This window comes from Halichoerus grypus, chromosome 1 (genome assembly GCF_964656455.1).
Source record: "Halichoerus grypus chromosome 1, mHalGry1.hap1.1, whole genome shotgun sequence".
Classification (NCBI taxonomy): domain Eukaryota; kingdom Metazoa; phylum Chordata; class Mammalia; order Carnivora; family Phocidae; genus Halichoerus; species Halichoerus grypus.
The window spans coordinates 47,972,985-47,997,113 of NC_135712.1; the positions used below are offsets into that span (position 1 = coordinate 47,972,985).

A 24,129-nucleotide genomic window follows, 5' to 3' on the forward strand; every position below is an offset into this window, starting at 1 on the left:
ATAACAATAAAAAAATTTAAAAAAAAAGAATCAAAAAAATATATATACAGCTTTGAATCACAGAATCCCATTTGAAAAAAATCCTGAATGATCTATTTCAGGATCTCAGATTTGCTGCTCTAAAAGAAATATAGATTATCCTTTGTGAGTTTTCCTGCAGACATGGGCTGCGTGCATAATTCCCTTTGGGATTTGCTGAGCGTTTTAAAACTCACAGGAGTAATCTATTTATTCTCAGTTCGACAGCAGAGTCACTCGTGCCTCATGTTACGCAGATCCAGCATTTGACCCAAAGGGCGGGGAGAGACAGACATAGCCTTAGTGATGCAAACCATGAAGCAAGAAAGTCACAGACCAGAGTGAGCGCCAAGCCGCCCACACATGCAGCCGCAATGAGCCACACAGGCAATTCGCTATCTTACTTATAGAGTGCACCACCCTGAGTTTTAGAGATAGAAAGGAGTTTTGAGATTGTAGAACATATTCATTTAAAAACTGAGATAACTGAGGCCAAGCGAGGTTAGGTGACTAATGTAGGGCTCTAGAGCTAACAAGTGGCTCTGCCAGAACTGAAATCCTCCTACCAATCAGCCCCAGAGCACACTCCCCCCACTGTCCCATGCACAGAGAACAAGAACCGAGTACCAAAGAGAGGGGTGCCCTCCATAAACATGGCCAGCAGCAGATCCTTGACTCTGGATTTTACTATAAACTTAAAAAAATCTCCAGCCATCACAATATATAATAAAAGCTGTACTCAGAACAGCAACTTGTCCCAAGAATGTGCATTTGGAAAGAAAGGCAGAGAAACTCCAGGATCTTCAAATCTCAAGGCATAGCTTAAAACAGAAAAGCAGATCTATGTCATCAAGAACAAAAAAAAAACATGCTTTTTTTGAAAAAGAAGAATGGATTTTGCTGGAATAGACTCAGGGTGGAGTAGGAAGTTTCTACATTTGAGGGTGTTAACTCATTTTTGTAAACCATTTGCCAAAAGTCAGAGGAAATCCCCAATAATCTCAGCAAAGGAAGTATTTTTTAAAGATTAAAAATATGTATCTTCCTTTACAAAAAAGATGTATTTTTTCCCCCTGCTCATGTAAAGTTAGCCTCAAACAAAAAGCTGTATTACAAGTATTCTTCAAATTAAATGATTATTAACTGGTCTTTATTTACAAACTTCATATTACATAAGGAGTTATTGCATTTCTTTCAATAGAGTACTCGCATGAGGGTATTCCGTCGGGTACAGATCTAGCCAAATCTTGTCCATTTCTCTAAAGTCTTGCTGAATTCCCTTATGGCCACACACCTGGATGGCCAATTGCCTCTGTAGCTGTTTAAGTCTATGTTATAAAAAAGGCAAAGGCAGTCTTAACCATACCCATTCTCCGATAGCACTTAGGCTATTGAAGGAAATTAAGTATTTGTTGAATGAATTCTTATTGATTTGAAGCAGAAATTGGGCTCCTTATTCCGTAACAATGCTCAGTGTCAAAATTAGAAGCATCAATTTGGCTTTGACATATGTTGGTTTTTGCTTCTGTCAAAAGTGGCATGTCTAGTTGGACATCTGGGGAAGTAGTTATAGTTCCTTCCAAAGCAAACCCACTAAAAAATACGACCAGCACATGAAGCCTGACTCAGGTATCCACTTGCAGAATAGTGTCACATTTAGAGATATATGGACCCAGATCAGCAGGTCTTTATATTGCCTCTCTCAAATGTTTAAAAGAAGTTAAGAACCTGGAGTCCAGAAACTTATATTAAATTTACTTGTTCTCACTCACTCTAGAGGGAGTGCCCAGACTTTCACCTGACTAGACCTCTCTCATCTGTGCCATCCAGGTGCTGCTACATGGCCCCTCTTGTCTCCCTCTCCTAGGGCTGAGGGCTCCTGAGCTCTTAGCTTGTTATCCCGCCCTCCTAGAGCAGTGCCTTTCAGCAGTTTGTGCTGAAAGCTTTCCTCTGTACCTGTAACATTGCTCCCCCTCCATAGGGAGTGGGGGAGGTGGACGATTACATGTAGGCAAAGGAGACTGGGAGGGCTGTGAAGTCCCTCCTGTCGTTAAGTAACTCTCCATCTCAGCACCCAAACAAAACGACTGGGAGGTGGCCCATCACAGGTGCTCATGTCATATGCTCCATGCCAAGAATTTTTCTTTTGAATCATAATTTAAAGAGTGAGTTACTCCAAGGAGTTCATCAAGGAAAGAGACCTTAAAGCTGCTTTCTTGGTAATTATAACTGCTTCAAGAAATTTTGGTGGTTGCTGATACCATTTTGTGGGTTAAATATACAGCCTTCTCCCAACATGCCTGGCAAGTTCCCTGCAAACACTGTAGTACATTCAGGACTTTCTGTAGTGAAGGTATTACTTGGTGCCTTTTCCGGGACACATTGAACATGTAAACAGAATAGGTTGCTGCTTATCTGACACCATTTAAGAGACATAAGGAGGGCTCTCATGCTTTAACAAATTCTTCCCCTCAAATCCTACTTGGTGGAAATCTTCCCATTAGAGAAGATAGCTTCTCTTGCATTAAAGCTTTATTCACACAAGCATCTTTAGATAAAAGCCAAATGTTTCAGAGAACTAAGACATTTAGCTGTTACCAGCTATTAATACCTTACTACGAATGAGAATATGAGATTATTTTCAAAGAGTAGGCTAGCAGGAATAGGGCAATACTAGAGAAATTTTTTTTTTTAAAGATTTATTTATTTATTTATTTGAGAGAGAGAGAATGAGAGAGAGCACATGAGAGGGGTTAGGGTCAGAGGGAGAAGCAGACTCCCTGCCGAGCAGGGAGCCCGATGCGGGACTCGATCCCGGGACTCCAGGATCATGACCTGAGCCGAAGGCAGTCGCTTAACCAACTGAGCCACCCAGGCGCCCAATACTAGAGAAATTTGACAGACGAGATAGTCTGGAGCTGAAAGCATTGCAGAGAAGACAAGTTTTCAGTGGGGCAATAGAAGTCTTTAGGTGTTAAGCTCCGGAGAGGAGAAAAAGAATGTGGGTGGGCCCCAAAGGCGTGTTGATGCCTACCTACCACCCATTCTGGATTTTCCTCCCAGTTTTTAAAACATAGGATCGTATAACACAATAAAAATGGAAATAACTGACAAGTACAGAGTTTGATACATGGTAGAAGTTTAACAGATGTTAATGGAAGTTGAATTTCAGTCATCTGCTTGTCAACATGTTTGTCTTTCTTCCTCCTGACAAAACCACAGGTTTTTTTTAAATGAGTAGATCAAGAACAACGTCACTAAAAATAGATTTTTAAAATGGAAATTAAAACAGAAAAGAGGTGTGAGTGTTCTTGCCAGTCAACTCAGCTAGCACTTTGTCAGTGAAGGAATCATAGAAATGTGGGCTGAGAAGGGTGTGCCTTCCAAAAAAGAGGTAGAAAGGAGGGCAACAGGGAATGGAATGTCATCCCCTTAAGCACCAGATTCCCACAAAAACATTTCTGCAAGCCAGTAATTTCACCCCAATAGCTCAATGCATCCATGTAGTTAGAGTTTCCTTGATTTAATAGAGCTAGCATTGCCATTAAGACAACATCTGTATTATATTTTAGAAAATGAAACTTACACCATAGAAATTAAAGCAAGCAAAATCAAATTTTTGTGTGAAAAAAAATCTATCTGTACTGAAAGGAATCCACAAATAAACTGCAAATATGTATAAAGCACCTTTGAGATGTGAAAACTACTCTCTGGGCCAAGACAAATGATGGATGACCACGTAGTTTAAAAAGGATCCTACAAGGCAGCTGCATATGTGCACAAAAGCAATCAGGTTCCAACAAGCCTTCACCCACCTTAAAGAAATCAGACAATGGAGTTATTATTTTTGCCAGTCAAGGCTCTTCAACATGATGTTATCTTCATATGTTAATGCATATTTTTAAGTTTCATTAAGTTCTATGGCTTCCTAATCTGTTTATGGAGTTTGAGGGCCAGTGAGATACTTTAGTATTAAGATTTCCTTTTTTTCCTTATAAATACTAGATTTCTTAGGCCTTGGCTGGAGGAAACACTCATGCTTAACCATCATAACAGCATCGCCATGTCCATTCACTGAAACAATATACATGATCCACCCTGTGGAACAGGAGTAGAGAATATAGTCAATCAACCTTTATTATTAGCAGACTCTGCGAATTTTCCCTACTTGCTAAAATTTATTTATAACCCCCAAATCAATACCTGCAGCACTTTTGTGGTCATTTGTGGACATGCATAGAGAGGCAAAAAATTTGAGCTACCTGATATGCATATTTTCAGCTGAGGCTGAACAGGGCAACACTCTGCCTCCTTGTTTCAGCTGTCAGACTGTAAACATGCGTCTTTTACACAGTCTGTTTAGTGCTATATTTTTTCCATGTTTGTGCTTTTTGTTGGTGATTTCACTGTTTAAAATGGCCCCCAGGCGTAGTACGAAGTGCTGTCCTGTGGCCTTACAGAGTATAAAATATGTGAACCAGATAAGTTCTGTTCGGCCATGAGCTATAGTGTGGTTGGCTTGAGTTCAATGCTAATGAATCAACAACATATATCAAATTAGTTGTCTTTAAATAGAAACATATGAAAAACAAGGTTATATATTGATTGGCTGACAAAAATGTGATCAGAGACTCTCAGGAACCTAACCCTGTATTTCCCCTAAAAGGAATAGCTCAATCTTTGCTAATAAAGTGTTTGTAGCAACTTTATACAACATAACTATTATAAGTAATGAGGGTCAACTGTATTGTGGTCCATGGTTTATGGTGAGAAAAATGAAATCCAGAGACTAAATTATTTCCTTCACTGTCACCCACCCAGTTAGAAGCAGGGTAAAGACTAAAATTGAAGTGTTTTATTTCCAAGTCCAGTGATCATTTTTCTGCCTAATACCCCTTCTCCAATCTCACCTTAGTTATTGATCTAGAGAAGGCTTTCCTTTACACATTACATGGGATGCCCAGATTTACTCAGCATTCTCCAGTCCAGAGCACTCTCTTTCAAAGTGTGTCTTTTCAAATATGAAAGGGGCACCTGGGTGGCTCAGTTGGTTAAGCATACAACCAAGGAATGGAATGTCTTCCCTTCAGGTCATGATCTCTTGTCTTCCCTTCAGGTCATGATCTCAGGGTTATGAGATCAAGCCCTGTGTTGGGCTCTGTGGTCAGTGCAGAGTCTACTTGAAATTCTTTCCCCCTCTTTCTCCTTCCCCCTCTGCCTCTCTCCCTGCTCACACTCTCTCTGTCTCTCTAAAATGAATAAATGCATACAGTCTTTAAATAAAATATGAAAAATAGCTGAAATTGAATTTTGAAGCTGAAAGGGGCAAAGACTACATGACAGTTCAACTTAGGTAGTGTAATTTTAATGTTTGAGTTATGATGATTCATGAATAGAAGGTATAGAGAGGGAAGGAGATAAGATTAGACTTCATTGAATGTTTCTTCTGTGCCAGGCAAATATAGCCAATTCCAATATTTTACCTTATCTAATAAGAAATCCGTGGGTTCAGCAAATTCATTTACCTATTATCTTTTAGAAAAGATGGTGGTTTCTAAGAAAATTGATCTCATACTTTTTTAAAGAAAGATGCCTAATAGTATGAACAGGTTTCTAAGGAGTAGAGGTATAAATTCAAAACTTATCTGACTCATTCCAATTAGAACAGCTAAAATTAAAGAAGAAAACAAAACAAAACAAAAAAAATGGCAATACCAAGCTATGGCAAGGATATAGAACAACTGAAATCTTCACAGTTTGCTATAAAAAGTGTATAGCTACTTTGAAAACAGTTTGACATTTCTTATAAAGCTAAATATATACTGAATATCTGGCACAGCAATCCTACTCCTAGATATTTACACAAGAGAAATGAAAGTATATGTTCACATAAAGATGTGTAAGCAAATGTTTAGAGCTGTTTTATTCATAATTGCCCCAAACTAGAAACAACCCAGAAGTCCATCAATTGGTGAGTGAACAAATAGTGGTATAGCCATATAATGGAATCCTATTCAACCAATAAAAAGAACTACTAACACCCGCAACAATGTGGATATATCATGAGAGCACTATGCTAAGTGAAAAAATCCAGACAAAAAAGTCTACATAATACATGCTTCTATTATAGGACATTCTGAAAGGGCAAAAATATAGAGACAGAATCAGATAAGTGGTTGTCAGAGGCTGGGAGTAGGGGTAAGAGATTGACTACAAAGGAGCAAGATGGAATTTTCTGGGGTGATAAAAATGCTTTATATCTTGACTGAAATTGACAAAATATAACAGTTTATCAGATTGGATGAAACAAGGGTAGACAAATAGGAAACAGAGACATCTTTCATAGTGTGTTTAAATTTTGAAGGAAAGAGGAAAGTTGCCTATCCTCTAGATTAAGCTATAACTACAAAAGAATATTTTATTTTTTTTAAGATTTTATTTATTTATTTGAGAGAGAGAGCAAGTGAGTGTGTGCAAGCAGGGAGAGGGAGAAGGAGAGGGAGAGGGAGAGAGAGAATCCCAAGCAGACTTCACACTGAGTGCAGAGCCCGACACGGGGCTCCATCTCACGACCCTGAAAACCTGTCCAAGATGCTGTTTGAGATTCTCTTTCTCTAAGATACAACAGGCAAGTTGTTTGCAGACAGTCTAGGCAAACTATTTCTTCTGTTTTATGAGAAGTTTGTTACTTTTAACATATTGATCCCAAGATTATTTAACAATTAGATATATTAAAAACAGTATAGAGAATTTCTTAAAGAATATGGTTATAATCATGTTATCTTAGAAAAAAGGGAAAGATACTGAGAAAGTAAAAATGTTTACATTTGAATGTAGATAAAAGCCTTTAATCATTGGAAGTTTCTTCCCTTTTGTGTTATACTGTAATAAAACAGTAAAGCAAGATGACAAAATGGAACCTAAAAGCAATATGTGAGTCCAAGGAGCAAAGTCACTTAGGAGTGAATGCCACCTGCCACCTTGGAAGAGAAGAGCCAGTGAGGATGAGGGGTCCTTCACTTCCCAGGACAGAGTGAGAAAAGGATTCTAAAACAGTTGATCTCTAGTCACAGTTGTGACTCTTCTAGTGGCACACTGCCTGTTTGGATGATGGTTTCAGATTTGACTCAATTTTTTGGCCTTCCCTGACTTTTTTCTTTGCCACAGCATCCCTCACAACTCAAGTCTGCTTCAAAAGCCTGAATGTTTTACTTAATTAGGTGTGTTCATCAACAGTGGATAAAGGAGTGGTAGGAAATGAGCTGTTTTTACTGCTAAAACAGTCCTTCCTTGGCAACTCTGATAAGACACTCTGGGAAGATCAAGTCCATGGTGCCTTGAACCTGCATGAAAGCAAGAGCTTTCATGGAGCCTCGTGATTCCTTGAATGATGATACACATTAGTAAAAAAAGACTTGGGATCTAGACTGGAATTTGGTCTGGAGAGAGGGACTAAGCAGGAAGACTCCTTATCCCTTGTGACCTATATCATCCAAGAGACCCAGATATTGACTGACCAAGGAACAGACCAACTGGATGGAAACTGCTTACCTAATTTTATGTTTTGTTACTTGCTTTGTTAGTAAGGTCTTAGCAACTGATAAGTGTCTGATTTTTCTTTGTAATAATTTTATAAACAATGATATTTTTGAAGGGAGCAAATGAGTTCAGCTTAAAGCACTAATCACATTCATCAATGAAGTCACACTAGAGGTCAGATACAGCTAGAGCATTTATTATATTGTAGTATCCTGTTTAGTTCATCTATTTCTTTTGCTAGGATATAAACTCCACAGGAATGGTAACCATTATTCTTCTTTATATCTTTATTCCTCCTAACATTAGTTAGGTGCTTATAAAATGTTTTTCTATAAGAGACAAGAAATTTCACAAATGCCTACCCTGAAAATATAATTAATGAAGAATGCCATGACATAAACTTTAGCATGAGGTCAAAGCCAAGGCCAAAGGCTAAGGAGATAAAAGCCTGGCCTGATCCAACTTTGTCCCAGGAGGCCCATTTGTTCCTCAGGGGAATTCAGGGATGTAGGTCAGCTATAGGGTGGATCTTGATCTGGTTCTCTTTAGGCTCTCTTGGGCACAGGTCAACTTTCCTAAATGATAGCATATCCAATACAGACTCACCCTTGGCTTTGGGCCAGTCCTGAAATGGCCTCTGGAATGAAAGTCAAGGCCATCTATTAAGTCCTCAGAAGACATGGTCTTTAAACTGCTCTAAACTATCAAACATTTTCTGTGATTATTTTAGAAGGATATTTGTTCACATATTGTTTTCAATCACTCTTTGGTCAACATTTATGCCCAGTTTTTTTGTAATGGATCTAAAAATTATCCTCCAGAATTTATTTCCACTTATCTTTTGCCTATCAAAGCCATATGCCAATAAATAAAATGATCTGTATTTCTCATTCTATTTTTACTCCACTTAAATCATCCTTTAAATTACAGTAAAAAGGTACTCTCTGTATTATCTATTGCTACATAATAAATTAACCCAAAGCTTAGAGACTTAAACAGCAATAAACATTTATTATCCACACAGTTGCTGTGGATCAGGAAGGAACTTGGAAACAGTTTGGTTAGGTAGTTACAATTCAGAATCTCTATGAGATGCAGTCAAGATATTGACCAGAGCTGCAGCCATCTGAAGGCTTGACTGGGGCTGGAGGATGCACTTCGAAAATGGTGCATTCATATGGCTAGCAAATTAGTGCTGGCTATGGGGAGGAAGAAGTCTCAGTTTCTCATGTGGACCTCTCCACAAGACTTCTCCAGGTTGAGTGATCCAAGATCAAGAGCCAGGTGTGAACTGCAATGTCTTTTATTACCTAGCCTCAGAAGTCACACATCTTCATTTCACTTCCTCTGTATGCTAATGGAAAATAGGCCAGCCGTGTTTCAGTATGCGAGGGGACTCTACAAAGGCATGAATACCAGGAGAGGAAGACCACTGAGGGTCAGTCATTTGAATACTATACTTCCACATTTAAATTTTTTGCACCACAACAAAACCAACAGCATAAAACAAACTGTGCTCACATCTTAGTTGTGAAGTTTGAGATTTTTCAGAACTATCTCAAAGCCCTTTCTGTGTGTTCTATGCACAGAGTGGTAATCCTTCTAACCACTTACCTGATACATCCTAATTCTAACTCAGTAAAAGGCATCTGTTTAGACATATGGCTCTTAACTTTTATTGGCTTCTAGACATCTTTGAGAATCTCAATACCTCAGGGCAAATACCCTCCAAAATGTACATATAAGTACACTCCTTTACATACAACTTCAAGAGTTTTATGGACTCCCAGAGCTAAGAAAAGAAATTCTAAACTATGCAGTGTTTTCAGCTGGCCACCAAATACAAATGTCATAGCTAATGCTCAATAATAGGTTTATGTCCAGTATTAACTGAGGGGCTGGCTAACAGTCTATGTAAGTAAAAATAACAAAGAACTTGTATGGAAAGGATCAAATTCATCTTCAGTTTCACACTTGCTATTTTTCTGGATTGACCTGGTAAAGTGAACTGTTTATAGGAGGATTTCTTGAGTTTAGGTTACACTTAACAGATGCTTCAGGCTAATATTAAGCATTAACTTTAACATATATATATACACAAGCGAATGACTCTCACTAATATCTCATAATGTCACCAAAAACTTTGAAGCCCCAGTTTTAAACATTACTCACTACCAAACAAGGTTACATTAATGGTGAATGCTGCTTAAAGCTCCAGCCAGGTATGGAAAAAGGTGGTTTCTAGGTATAAAGGCAGACAGAAGTTCATCACAAGAACTAGTGGTGAACTTACTGTCTCAAGCTAATTTTTTTTCTGCAGACATGCATCCCATACTGAACAATGGAAACCATGGGTTCTCCAAGCTTATAGAGCTATAATAAGCTAGCTAAGTTACTCTTAACCACTTTCTTTGAATTAGTGTCTCAGTACTTGGTGTTGATTATATAAAAAGATCAGTATTATTTCTCTATACACAGTTAATCTCACCAGAATCAGCAGTGATAGTTGCTAAACATGCAAATTATTAGACCTACTAAATCAGAATCTTGTGTGAGTGTAGTAAGGGGTAGGGGGCATGAAGGGAGGGGATGGGGAAGATAGGGCTCTGTATACCTAAGAGATTCACTAAGTCAGTGGTTTGCAAAAATGTGGTCCCAGGGCCAGCGGCACCAGCGGCACCTGGAAACTTGAGAGAAATGCAGATTCTCTGGGCCACTTCACCTCTGATCCACTGAGTCAGAAACTCTGGGGATGGTGTCCAGCACGCTGAGGTTTAATAAGCCCTCCAGATGATTCTGATACTCATTCAGGCTTGAAAACCACCACTCTTAGTGATTCCTTGCTCTTCAGTATAGTCTGAGAATTATTATCTCCAGGTTTGTTAAACAGCTGTGTCTCAATAAAACAAAATTCATAGCTTTCTTTTCCTATTCCCATCTTCCACAACCAGAGCTTGTGGATGGATGTAGGATGCAAGTACCATAAAGGAGGAAGAGTAAGTGGGAGAGAGACTTTAGTTTCAAAGCAGATAAATGGAGGTACATGGTCTTCCCTTAAAAAAAAAAAAAAGGAAGAAACAAACACTCTCACAAAATAAGAAAGTGCCTAGAAAGAAATATCCCTAAAAAGATCTTGACTTTGCTAATGCTTATCCTTTAATGCCTTTTAAATTATTTGATAATATAATTTACAGGAAGTTTATTTAGTGTTAACGCCTGTGGTCCCTTTGTGGCCTATGAAACTCTGGCCATGAAAAAGAAAGTTTGAAATGGATGTTTCTGGGATACCACAAAACCTTACAGATGACATGTGAGCATGGGTTATGATGACTTTGGAAAACGCTACAGTAAATACTTGTTGTCTTAATTTTCTGACATAAGTGAAAACAGATGCTTAGAATGAATGGCCGATTAAGAACAAGTGTTATATAATGCAATTCAGCTGACAAATTTAGGCGATTATAAAATTAAATTGTGTTCTTTGTAAAGAGCTGAGAAAGGCACCTGAAAGTATTTGAAAAAGCACTGACACGTTGGTGAAAAATTGTGAAAATGAGATTTCTTGCCAAGAGTATGTGGAGAAGGAATTTTGACTAACCAGGAGTATGAAGTATTGTTACCTCCTTAAGTGACTTATGGATATTTTTATCAGTCTTTCTGGAGATTGAGTTGTAATATCAATATTTAAAATTTGAGTTACTGTTTTCCAAAACAGGATAAAAAACTAATCACTTGCTCCAGTGAAAGACTGTTTATAAAGATTTTTCAACTAGATTGTTCCATATAAGAGCAAAACCTTAAACCACAGTAATACTGGTATGTTAATCAATCAAAAATCAATGGTGCACCACACCAAGTTTAACCTATTTCTAGGTCTTTCATCTATTTCATATTTATTGGTTTTTGGTTAGCATCTCAAGGAGAACCAGCACAATAATTCAGCATGGCACACACATGTGTAAGCACCCACACCTGAATCTGGAAACCTAATTTTATATATATATTTTTTCACTAGTCATTATTACTGTAGGTCATGGTTGAAAAGGTCTAGAAGCCAATAGAATATATAAAGTTTCTGTGGCAGAGATACTGGAATTCTTCTAGCACAAGGGTTAGAACTTGAAAAAGACATGAAAGCGGAAAAGAGGAGGCTGGAAAGAGAGAAAGATTTGGAAGGCATCTGTTGAGTATAGCAAAGCAAAGGGGGAGCCGGAGAAACAGAGATCAAAGAGGGAGACTGGCACATTGAAATGGCATTAAATGCCTGCAACTGTGATCCAGTTGCCAATTTGGGGATCTCATTTTACGGGGACATTTGATACAAAAACTCGGTTTCAAGGAACTGTTGGCTACCAGTGAAATGAAGAGAAACATGGTTATGAACTTAACATCTAACTCAACGAGCCCCTGGAAAACAGCAAAGTTCTCTTCAAGTTCTTCAAAACATTAAACCCCAACAACTACAACGGAACAAAAATCCAGGAATAAATAGAAAAGTGACCTTACAAAATATCACCGTTGTATCTGGCTTTTATCGTGCATTGGTTGTTGCCATAATTCAAGAGATGTAATAACTTAGGCCTTCTTTAAAACCATTTAAAAATGAACTGTGGTGTTAATATACAGTTATGGTTTGTCCAATCTGATAGGCACAGAGCTTATCAGATGAATGTAAATCTGTGCTTTTTGCAAGCTTGCTGATGCCAAGATAAACGAGTGGGAAACCATATTTTCAGTCAAGTAGAACATTTAGCATGACACAGAAACACCCACTGTCCCCTCAAAAAAGTTATGAAGTGTGCATTGTCTTCCAAAAGGATGATTCCTGCTGTATCTGAACAAATAAAGAGTCAGCTGTGAGGTGAAAATGAGCGTCCAAGTGGCCAGCAGAAAAGGCTGGGGGTGGAAGTCAGCAGAATGTTCTGAGGATTCCTTTGGTGTTGACAGAGGGAGAAAGAGGAAAGGAGGGTAGTATGAGGAAAAGGGAGAGAGAAGGAGAATGAAAGGAAAGGAAGATTAGGAACAAAAAGAGAGGGCAGGAAAAAAAGTCGCATTAAGTGGCTGATCAGACCGGCACAGTACCCGAGAGTTGGCTAGACAGAGGGTAGCAGGCATCCAGGGGAAATTCAAGTCACACAGAACTGCATCCCAAGGGTATGTGGGGATAAAACTGACCAAGGACCACAATCATGCTCCCAAATCTTTCACAATAGCAGATTTACTCTGATCTGGGCCTTCCAAACCCCTGCAGAGTGTTGGACAAAGGAACAGGAGCAGGATGCTGATGACAAGAATTATGCTTAAAAAAATCCACAGTGCCGTGGTTCCTCTCCTCAGGCCCTGTGTCACTGTGTGGCTGACCCACTACAGGCCCAGGCCCAGGAAACTCTGCCATCCAGCAATGGAGCACTCTGGTAACTCAGCATCCTTTCAGGAAGGGTCTAGGAGACCAGAGCATCCCGGCGGTCTTCCTCTAGCTGCCATGGCTAGAGGATTTTCCAAAAATGCATCTGGTCTTCACATCTCCTCTTTTTTTTTTTTTTTTTTTGAGAGAGAGAGAGAGAGAGAGAGAGAGAGAGAGAGATCGCACCAGAAGCAGGGGGAGTGGCAAGCAGGGGGAGAAGTCCTGAGCAGGGAGCCCAATGCAGGACTAGATCCCAGGACCCCAGGATCATGACCTGAGCCGAAGGCAGACGCTTAACTGACTGAGCCCCTTCACATCCCCTCTTACTTAGGTTAAGAAAGTTACTACCAAGACAACAACAACAACAACAACAAACCGGTAAAGCCACCCTACTATTACTGATTAGTGGAAGCTAAAGAGAGAACTGTTGTTTTTCTTCTACCCTTGCCTCAGGGAAGCAGATCTGATTTCAGCGAGGTCAGTTCACTTGCCCAGACTCACATTTACTCCTGCACTTCGCCCACTAGCCCCTATTGCTATTTTCCAGTATTTGCCATTTCAATTGAGGATGAAACACCAGACTAAACCTCAATGGAAGAACATGGCCAGCATCATTTTCCTTCTAATTCTGGTAAAAATATGAGTAATTAGGGAATTCTTCTGTGACAACAGGATCATTGGGTGTTTGAAGAGGATGAGCCCGCAGAGGGAAAGAGGGGCTGTTCTTCAGATCATCTGATACCTTGTCCTACACTTACTACCTAGAAAGGCTTTAACTCCATCTGGGAAAGGGAAAGGAGAAGAAAACTCTGACCTGTATCCCTTGCTGGCATATCTGTAACAGGACTGAATTCCAGAGTTCTCTGCCAGCATGACATTGGCAGCTGCCCCAAACTCCTCCTTCAACGACAGAATCTGCTGCTCTCAGAAAAGGAAGGCCTGTTAGGGCTCACACGCACATGTGCGCACAGCGGACTCTCAGCAGGGCCCTTGGAAAACCAGAATGTTTTCTTATCAGTTATCAGAATGGAAAAATCAAAGAATGGCATTTAAGGAGAAAGGAAATCTTCAACTCTGTTTGGGCATCTTGTCGGAAGCAAAATACCCCAAGTTTTGCTAGCAAGGGTTTATTCTCCACTCAGAGAGGACAGACCCTTTGTTTTATTAGAAATCCAGTGGAATACATTTCAAAGATGTTTCAGATTATAAGCCATCCTATGTGCTCACAAATTATCCTTAACATAAAACAGAAAGAAGATGAGCTGGAACGTATATGGTAAACATGAACAATCACCATTTCCAAAGGTGATTCATATAACTTGGACCTTTATCTAATAGGGAAATTCATTGTACATTTGCTTAACTTCATTTTGCATTAACTAGGATCATGGAGTGCTTTGTTTTTCTTAATATATTACATTAATTCGTTTTTGTCACATATATATCACTGAAAGCTAGTGCATGGCAACACAATGAAATAGCATAACTCTTGCAAATTTTTGCTAAATAAGGATAAAGAAGACACCAACAGTTTCATCTAAAAGAAAATTACTTTTCTGTGGCCAAATAATTTTAAATACAACTTTCTCAAACTCCTTGAAGGCAGGAAATGTCTTACTCATCTTTGTAATCCTAATATTGATTTTTTTAAAAAAATGCTAGTTGAATAACAGAATGAATAAATTTAGTCCAGTCCTGAAAAACACAATCAACCATAGTTTCTCAGATCTAGTTTCTGAGATTTTATAAAAGTAGAGATTAGCACTTATTTTCTAATACCAAAAACAAATGTTAATCTCAATTTTAAACATTTCCTTATTCTATGTAGTCTGAGAAGGGAGTCTCAAAAATTTTCCAAATAAGGCTTTAAAATTCTAGAACAAAGCAGAAAAAAAAATAAAAATCATCTTTGAATTGATGTTAAAACCTAAATAGCAAAACGCTTTACTTCTAACTTTTAAATTTTACTCTGCACTCATCCAGGAAGATTTATTAAGCACTTAAACATACAAATTTTCAAAACTGTAGATCGGTGGTTCTGAACTCTGGTCGTATTGGAACCACCTGAGGAATTTTTAAAACTCTTCCACCCCAGGCCAATCAGATCATAACTGAGTAGGGAAGCACAGCTCTGCTGATACTTTTGAAAATTTTCAACTACTCTAATGTGCAGTGAGGGTTACAACTATCAGGATAGATTTTATAGTATTTGTACTCAGAGCTAAATACCTTTTTTTAATTTATTTTGAGAGAGAGAGCACGAGCGGGGAGAGGAGCAGAGGGAGGGCAGCAGCGGGAGAGAATCTCAAGCAGACTCCATGCTGAGTGCGGAGCTGGACATGGGACTTGATCTCACAACCCTGAAATCATGACCTGAGCTGAAAGCAAGAGTTAGCCGCTCAACTGACCGAGCCACCCAGGTGCCCCAAGAGCTAAACTTACTTTAAAAGAAAACATTGAATTGTTATATCATCAGTGAAGCTTGAACTGGATCTCAACTTTATCTAAAATTAATTTCTAATCTGACCAGCAGGTGCTTGGAGTAGGTGGACTTGGTTTTGTTTTCTAATGTGTAGACTTAGGTGTATAGTCTGTGACTGGAGAACAATAATGAACTTTCTATGAAGGCATCACATCTTCTACCTCCTTTTCAGAATTCCACAGGGAGGAACATTAGCTGACTGTGCCAAAAGAGCCTAAAAACCTCAGGCTAGCTTTAATGTTCCCAAATTTCTATCAAAATCACTGGGAATACAAGTCAGGGTTTTGTTAGAGCAGGGAAACCTACAACACACCCTAAAATTCTCACTGTGGAAGGCTCTTGGTGGGGACCCCAAGCTAACATGAGTGGCAGAGTGAGCCCTGATTCAGTCTTCCTGTCCACAGAACTTCAACAAAGTAGATGGAGACCATGAAGTTTACCCTTCTTACCATGTACCTCCTAGTCCTTTGGGATAATCCCAACACAGAAAGAGACCATGGGCTAGAGAAAAACACACACACAGGATACTCTAGTATTAAACATTCTACAAGGTTCTAGATATGTTAAGAATATATCCTGTGTACAACCTAAATTTTGTTTTGATTCTTAGAGCATATGGAAGAATTGCTTTATTAACAGCAAAACGGATCTGAAAGAAGCTCCTTTAGTTCATCCAGTTGTCTCCATCACATCTACTAATACAAGTATACTTTCTTCCTCCAAACGCAAATTTAATTTGACCTTATAACAATTCCTCCATTTACTGGAGAAACCACCCACTGATGTTTCAGAAGCATATTTTATGGGGACTGTGTCATCAACTCAATAGGGGCTACTTTCTTAATATTTATTTATTTTGTTAAAGGAAATTTTTGCTTTGTCTTATGTTTTCTCTTTCTGTTTGAGAGATGGTGGCATCTAAGTTTTACAATGAAAAACAGAGCTTCTATTTGGGGAGAATTTACTTTGCATATCCCTCTACATGGGACTGACCACATACGATGTGTCACAGAGGAAATCAGCAGAGGAATCCAGGCATTGACTGGATTCTTGCATACAGAAAATTGTGTCCTCAATATTTCCCTTAAGTCTTTGCGCTTATCATATTTATCTCTATTCTCAGCAATTTCCTAGAATTGACCCTAACCATGTAGGGAGACAAATTGGCAGTGTGCCTAATGGGCATCTGGCACTAAAGGCTGAATTCTATGGGAAGTGGATGGGTGCTAGTGCTCAAACCAGTATATTCTCTGGAGTTAGATTTCCTTATATTCATAGTTCCACTATATCACTTACTAGCTATATGACCCTAACAGCCATTGACCATTTTGTGGTGGGTAGGCTTTAAGACAACCCGCAATAATCCCTTTCTCCTGGTAGTCATTCTCTGGTGTAATCACCTTATATGACAGGAAATGAGTTGCTTCTAACCAATAGAATATGGAAAAGGTGATAGGCTTTCACTTCCATGATTAAGCTACATAAGATTATAATTTTCATCTTGCCTGCAGATTCATCTGGGATTGTACACTTTGATGAAGCAAGCAGCCATAATAGAAATGCCCATGTGGCAAAGAAAACTGACGTGACCTCTGGTCAACAGCCAGTGTTCCTCAAGAAACTGAATCCTACCAACAAGCACAAGAACTTCCAACTCTCTGTTCAGCCTTCATATGAGGCCCCAGCCCCGGCCAACTCTCTGTTCCGCCTGTGAAAGACATCCAAGGAGAAGCCTCAGCTAAGCCAGACTCATTCTCCTAACCCACAGCAACTGTGAGATAATAAATGTGCGTTATTTTAAGCTGATGAGTTTGTGGTATTTTGTTATGCATCAACAGATAACTAACAAACTCTTTAAGCTTAGTTTCTCATCTGTGGAATGGGAGAAATAATAACATATCTTTCATAGGCATGAGGATAAAATGAGATAATTTATCTAAACACTTAGCATTAAACACCATGCCTGTTATAGAGTAATATGGTTGTTACATTCTTTTTATTTATTAAACCGGTTTTTTTTTAAAGATTTATTTATTTATTTGAGAGAGAAAGAGTGCATGAGTGGGGGGAGGGGCAGAGAGAGAGAGAGGGTAAGCAGACTCCCCGTTGAGTGTGAAACCCAGTGCAGGACTCCATCTCAGGACCCTGAGATCACAACCTGAGCTGAAACCAAGAGTTGGATGCTTAACCGACTGAGCCACCTGGATGCCCATTATCATATTCTTTATGTGATTTTAACATAATGTATGTATCGAAACCCTTGGTTTTCTATTTTTAGCATGTTCCTTCTTTAGCTGATGCTATTTATTTTTACATTTTTATTTTACTATTCTAATATCTCTCACTCTAGATATCCTATTTATATTTTTATTTTACATGTATTCTTAAATCACTTTAATTTTATATATTTCAACATTCCTTCTTTTATAATGATAATCAGGAAACAAGCAAAAGGAAAATCTTTCTGAGGATGGTGTCCCAGTGGGTCACATCTCCTGAATGACCCTCTCTTTATTAGACAACTTACTTTTGTCTTAGACAAACTTTCTGTCAACTCACATGAACCTACAAAATCATTTTAGCTGTCTTTTCTGTGATACAATATAGATAAATTCTTCTATTCTCAGTTGTTCCTCTGTGCCCCATTACCTTGAAAGAGGGAGAGAGGCTAAGATTCCTTACTGTTTAGTGTCTCATAGTCTGATATAGCCGTCTATAAAACTAAACTAAACCAGTGAATGTATAATGAACACAGAGGAACTTTATTTTTAAACCTTGGGTTCTAAACATGATAGTCTCAGCATAAAAACAAATTATATTTAACCAATTTTTACATTCTTAATATAAGTTACTTTTATAGCAAAGGCTGGATCTCATTCAGTTTTACCTAGTAGATGCTTAAGAAACACCACTTGAATAGACAAACATTTCAATAAACTGCCAAGAAACTGTAAACCTGTCAAAGATGTGAAAATAATTCTCCCATGGTTTTCAAACTTTTTTGGTTTCCTTTTAGCAGGGGAGCCATTGTCCTCAATGTATCCTCCCAGAGTGACACCAGCACATAAATATTTACCACTTCTTAAAAGCAGAGTCATACCCACTAGGCTTCTTTGGCACTCCGCACTATTTCCCCCCCCGAACATCCCTACCCTAAGATTAAAGAGATCCTCTCCAGCCCCTCGCAAGTATCAATCACCTTTTGGGGAAATGGACTAGGCCACTCGAGTGATACATGAAATTTTATCAAAGTGAGATTGGGAGGTATCCATGGAGAGCGAGAGCCAGACCCCAGCTAAGTGTCTGGGAAAGTTTACAGAGCAAGACATAGGAGTCCTCCTCTCCAAAGACAGGCTTCTACTCCCTCATTGTTGTCAATCTTGGGGAGTTCAGGGCAGATAGAGACCAGGAAGACACAGCTGCATCCTGTGTGGACTTCCCAATCCTGGCTTCTTCTCTGAGTACTTTAACACCTGCTGATCATGGGCACCTGGGCGGGGGGGGGGGGGGGGGGGCGGGGCGGTGGTCTGGGGTCTGGCCATGCAGCTGCCTCTGTTGGGAAGGCCACTCACCTCTCAGCCCTCCTCTTGCTTGCCCAAATTTATATTTGTCTTCCAGGCCTCTACTTAAGTACTTTATCCTCTCCTAATTCGTGATCCCTCCAAGCTAGATTGGGTCCTTCTGGCTGTTCTCAAAGTTCTTTGTGCTTCACCCAAATTGGAGGATAATCTCACTCTATTGTAATTATTTCTTTACATCCCCATCTCCTCCATTAACTGGTCAGCTCCTTGAAGACAGGTGCCAAGCTGTGTCCTCCTAGCCTCAGTGTTCTGCATATACATGGAATATAATTTGTTACTTGAATAAATTAGTATATCTTCACATAAAGCAGGGAACTGATATTACACAGAAATTAAGGGTATAGTCTTTTGCCATTTGCTGACTGTGTGACTTTGGGCAAATCACTTAAGCACTCTGAAAACAATTTTATGCCCTGTAAAATAAGAATAGTAGAATACCTGCTTAATAGGGAGCTTTGAGAATTTAGATTTTCCACATTAAAGATATTTAGCCCTGAATTACCACAGGCAATCTGAGCTCAAAAAATGTTGAGAAGAGTTATTAGTAACTATGGAGTTATTGTTATTATTACCATCCACCCCTGTTTTCTGTCCTTGCAATCAGTGACTTCTACCTTGTCAGGTAAGAACCTGAGGCAAAGAGCCAGCTGCCTCTTGGCTCAGCCACATGCCAAGAGTCATGCCCAAGAGCCTTATGCCTTCAGGCTATCTGATTACACTTGTATCTTGGATGTTCCTCTGTGATTTTCCTCACACGTGCCTCAGGATTGATAGCGTTAGCTAGAAATAGTAGCCTTCGCCTGCCGGCTGATCACAGTCTTCCACACACAGGAGTTTCTGCAGAGAGGTATGTCAAGCCCCTCATGTCCCACTATGAGCTTTTGTTGGCTTCCTTCACTACGTATTGTTCTCTGTGGTTTTTATCTTAGCCTGGTATGCAATGAGGGAAGAAAAGTTCTGTGGTGCCAAGAATAAAGATTCCAAGAGGTAGCTGGAGCACAGGGGCTTTCAAAAGTGTAAAACAATGTGGTAATTCTTCTCAGGGCCTGTATGTTATGGCTTTAATTCTCTTCCTGAAAGACAAGTACAAGGGGATCTCTCCAGGAAGCTCTGTGAGGCCTTACCAATCCCCAGGGAAAGCTGATCCTGAGGCAAAAGTGCAGCTTTCCACAGATAAGAGCAATGTTTGATCTTGACAATCAAACATTGGTTGATGACGGTCAGGATGGAGTCTAGGAGAGGTCTTCTCTCATTGTCTGTAGAGCAACACTCAACTCCCTCGCCCCACCTTTCTGCCAAGAACATGACACCTACATTTATTGCCCTTCAAGAGATCTGTCAGTCTGGACACAAGATCACAAATTATAGTGTACAGATTTTTAAATATTGATCCATTTTTCTATGACCCAATTAACATTATATCTCATCTCATTTAATTCTAAAACACTATGAGATAGTTATCATTATTGTAAAACTGAGGCTTAGCCAAGGTAAATGATTTGCCAAAACACCTACTCGTTAAGTGGTAGAGAGAAGAGATCCATTAGTAATAGTCTCTTAACTTTACTCTAAGCTTTTGAAAAGTAGGAAAGACTTCCAATATCTTATTTTCTATAACAAAGTATGTGGCTAGGTATGCAAATAGGCATAAGACAAGGGAAAAATGATATCTTATTTAACAAATAATTTTTCTTATAAATAGCCAACTATATATATATATATCAACTATATGTGACAACTATGCAGATATATAAATATAGTAATTTGTGTATGTGTGTGTATAGGATATGTTCTTGGGAAAATGTGAAGATTAAGATAATGGTTATGATATTTGCAGGAAAAATTGTATTCACGAGAAGGGTAGCATTCACACATACACTGCACAATGTAACTCATAAGGTTTGGGGTAGAGAAGCCTGCTCACAGGGCAGGACATGGATTTCTGACTGGAATCCAGTCCTGGTTCTGCCATCGATGGGGGAAAGTTACTAACCCTCCTGCCTTTGGGTGTCTTCATTTGTAAAATAAATAGTTAAGCTAGGACAGTGGCTCCCAAATAGTGGCCTGTGATGAAATTTTCATTAGTTCATGGTGAAAAGAGAAAAATAAAAACAATAGACTTATTTGTATAAATTCATTTATTTTATAAATATGTTAAAATGGCTTGCTTTGATGAACAATGGGGATTTTGTTTCCTCTTTGAACATCCTCACACAATTCAAGTATGTCTTCTATAATGGAACCCTGATAGTGAAACTATATCTGTCTTTTTACCAGTTCATAAATCAAAAGGCCTGGCAACCACTCAACCACTAATGTCCTGTCCAGCTGCAAAATCCTATCCTCTTCTTAAATCACAGATGATATAAAACTAACTCTAAAGTGGGAAGGAAAAAGAATAGAAACCCTTTTTATTCCCCTCCCCACCCTGTTCTTGTTTAGCTCAGCATTTCCCCAAAGGTGTCCTGTGAAAGACAAGCCCCCAGCAAGATATTAGAGCTATTTCACTAGAAAAAGGATTCTTAGTCAAACGAGTTTGAGAAACAATGGGTTTAAAATGTTGGGCAGGTTTTTTTACTGAGTAATTCTCAGACCTTGTGAAATTCTCACATCTGTTGGGACTCCCCAAAAGACAACAAAGCACGAACACTCCTTAAGTTATGGGTGGAGAGCAGATGCCTGCCCAACCCCCTTTTGAGGTCAGTACACCTATTCTAGGAACACAGTTTGAGAAAGGTGATTTCAGCTAAAAGAAAGTTCCTTAGTAGCTTCCATAATAAAGAAAAACATAGCACCAGAGACAAGGGGACTGCCAATTATTTTATAATATAATTATTCTAATCTGACAGGGCTTTTTAACAATTACCAAAGCCACAGATATTTCTTAAAATTACAAAGGAAACCTGGATGAAAATTCTTCAAATTAAAGTGCAAAGAACTAGACAAAGTTTTGTGGCCATTTTGGGCCACTTTTCTTTTAACCACAACAAATAAAGGAAAACTGTGTCAAGAGATTTGTATCCAGTGATTGCAACATGATAATTAAAGCATTTGGAATTTGCAGAAGTCTGCAGTAACAAAATTATGGCTATCATCCCTACACGGTGAATATGAGGTAAAATAAAACCATCTGTAGGTACTGAGCTTGAGAAAACCCAACTTCTCTCAAATGATGTGTCCTTGTTAAATATTTCAGCAGGAGGAACAATTAATTCTAAATGCTTGTGCCTCCTAATCGATTTACTTAAACACTTTCACCTTGATCAAGAAACAAATTCTTAATAGAAGAAAAAGATCTAATAGTGTATGTTTGTATGTATGTATGTATGTATTTATTTATTTATTTCTGCATAATTATCTGATCAGAGTTAAGAAGGTTTACTCAGCCCTTTTTATTGCTTTTTACATCACCACGCGAAATATCAACTAGCTAAATTCTCCAGCCCTCACATTCTGGATTCAAGTTTCACTTATCACACTGAGGAGAGAACAGTTTTCACTTGGGACAAGATGATTTTGGAACAAACTATCCAAAGAGAGGACCTAGGAAGGATCTTTTGGATATTCTGACACTAACAACCCTTCTTTCTGAGTCTGTGCACACCAGGGTTTTGACAAGCCTGTGGCTCTGCATTCCTTCTAATATTTTCCATCATAACTGTAGAGTAAGTTCAGCCTGTTTTTCATAATCCCGCTGACTACAACAGTCTGCAGCCATAAAAAGCCTTCACTGACCTGGAGTTGGCTTAGAAAGTGCCTCTGCAGACAAACAAAAAAGTACATGCAATGTTTATGTTCAAAGATAGGAGAGAGGCAAGCTCTTGTGGTGGTGCTGATAGGCGCAAAAGATTTTTAGGGTCTAAATTTAGAAAGTTTAATTTTCTTTTGATGGCATTTGTAAACAAAATACCAACACTAAAATGAGAGCAGTTTAGCCAGGAAAAGGGGGAGTGTCCAGTCCAGCAGATCAAACCCTCTTCCAAACTCCCCTGGAGAGAAGTGTCTACAAATTAGCACATGACCCTACCTTGGTGTGCCCTGCCTAGCGTCCCTCAACCCCCAAGTTAGCAAGTACGCGTGAGGTTTACACCATCCAAAGCTTCAGAATTAGCTTCTTTTAAACCTAAAGCCAGTACTGGTTTAGTCTCTGGGAAGGGCAATAAAAACACCAAACGAGTCTTTTTAATAGACTACCATACCCATCTACATATGACTCAATATACAAATACAATAGTTTGAATCTATAGCATTCAAGCTACTGTGAACATCTGTGAAACCTAAGAAGTTGGTCTTCATTTTTGCATTAAAGAGATTCAATTGAAAACTAAGTAACAGAGGAGAAAAAAAAGTAAAAGTTTAAGCAACTCCTTCACACATCTGAACTTTGACTCTCCACAGAAGAACTGTATTCCGCTCCCCCCCCCCCAATCTGGTAAAGTAGATCACATTTAATATCAACATTTAAAAACTAGTATCTCTTAAAAAATTATTTTTAAAACACAAAACAGCAGAGCTACTTGCCTTTTGGCAATTTCTGTGCATTTCCCAGGGCTAGTGCAATACTTCCACAGAGAAGTAGACACCCCAAGCTGGAGAGCATGTTGCATTTGCCACCTCGCATGGGGAGTGATGCTGGTGGGCGTCCCGCAACCCTGGAACTGCATTTAAGTGGACTGTCTCCCAGTGACAGAGGCGGGCGGCTGCACTTAGCTCTGCCGTGGGCTTACTCACAGGGGGTGGAGACAAAATGACATCACACCCTTTCCCACACACACCAAAAAAAAAAAAAAAGGCACAACAGCAAAAACATATCATCACATTTCTGCCTGCTAGGTTGTAACTATCTCTTCTCTCTGTGATATAAAAATTGAAATTTTGGTCAATCTATATTTGTGAAAGGAAAAGTATTTAGGCAATTCTTAACCATTTGATGAACTCCTTTTAAAAATCCAGAAAAGGCATACTCCAAACCATCGGAACAGAGTAAGACTTTATTAAGAAGGAAACTGTTTTTAATTATCTAGTAAAACAATCCAATTCTTCTTTTAAATGGGAGTAAACTCATAAAAGTACACTTTGAACCATTCCAAAGTTCCAATATCATC

General features: G+C 38.9%; 1 protein-coding gene across 1 annotated transcript in view; it reads right to left on the bottom strand.

Moving 5' to 3' along the window:
* The window catches only part of ABI3BP (ABI family member 3 binding protein), a 240,959-nt gene extending 217,227 nt beyond the window's left edge, over positions 1-23,732 (bottom strand). The window contains 1 exon segment of the mRNA XM_078063925.1: positions 23,546-23,732. Within this exon segment, the coding sequence (XP_077920051.1) occupies positions 23,546-23,645 (100 nt within the window). The 5' untranslated portion in view covers positions 23,646-23,732.
* Positions 23,733-24,129: the final 397 nt, after the last annotated feature.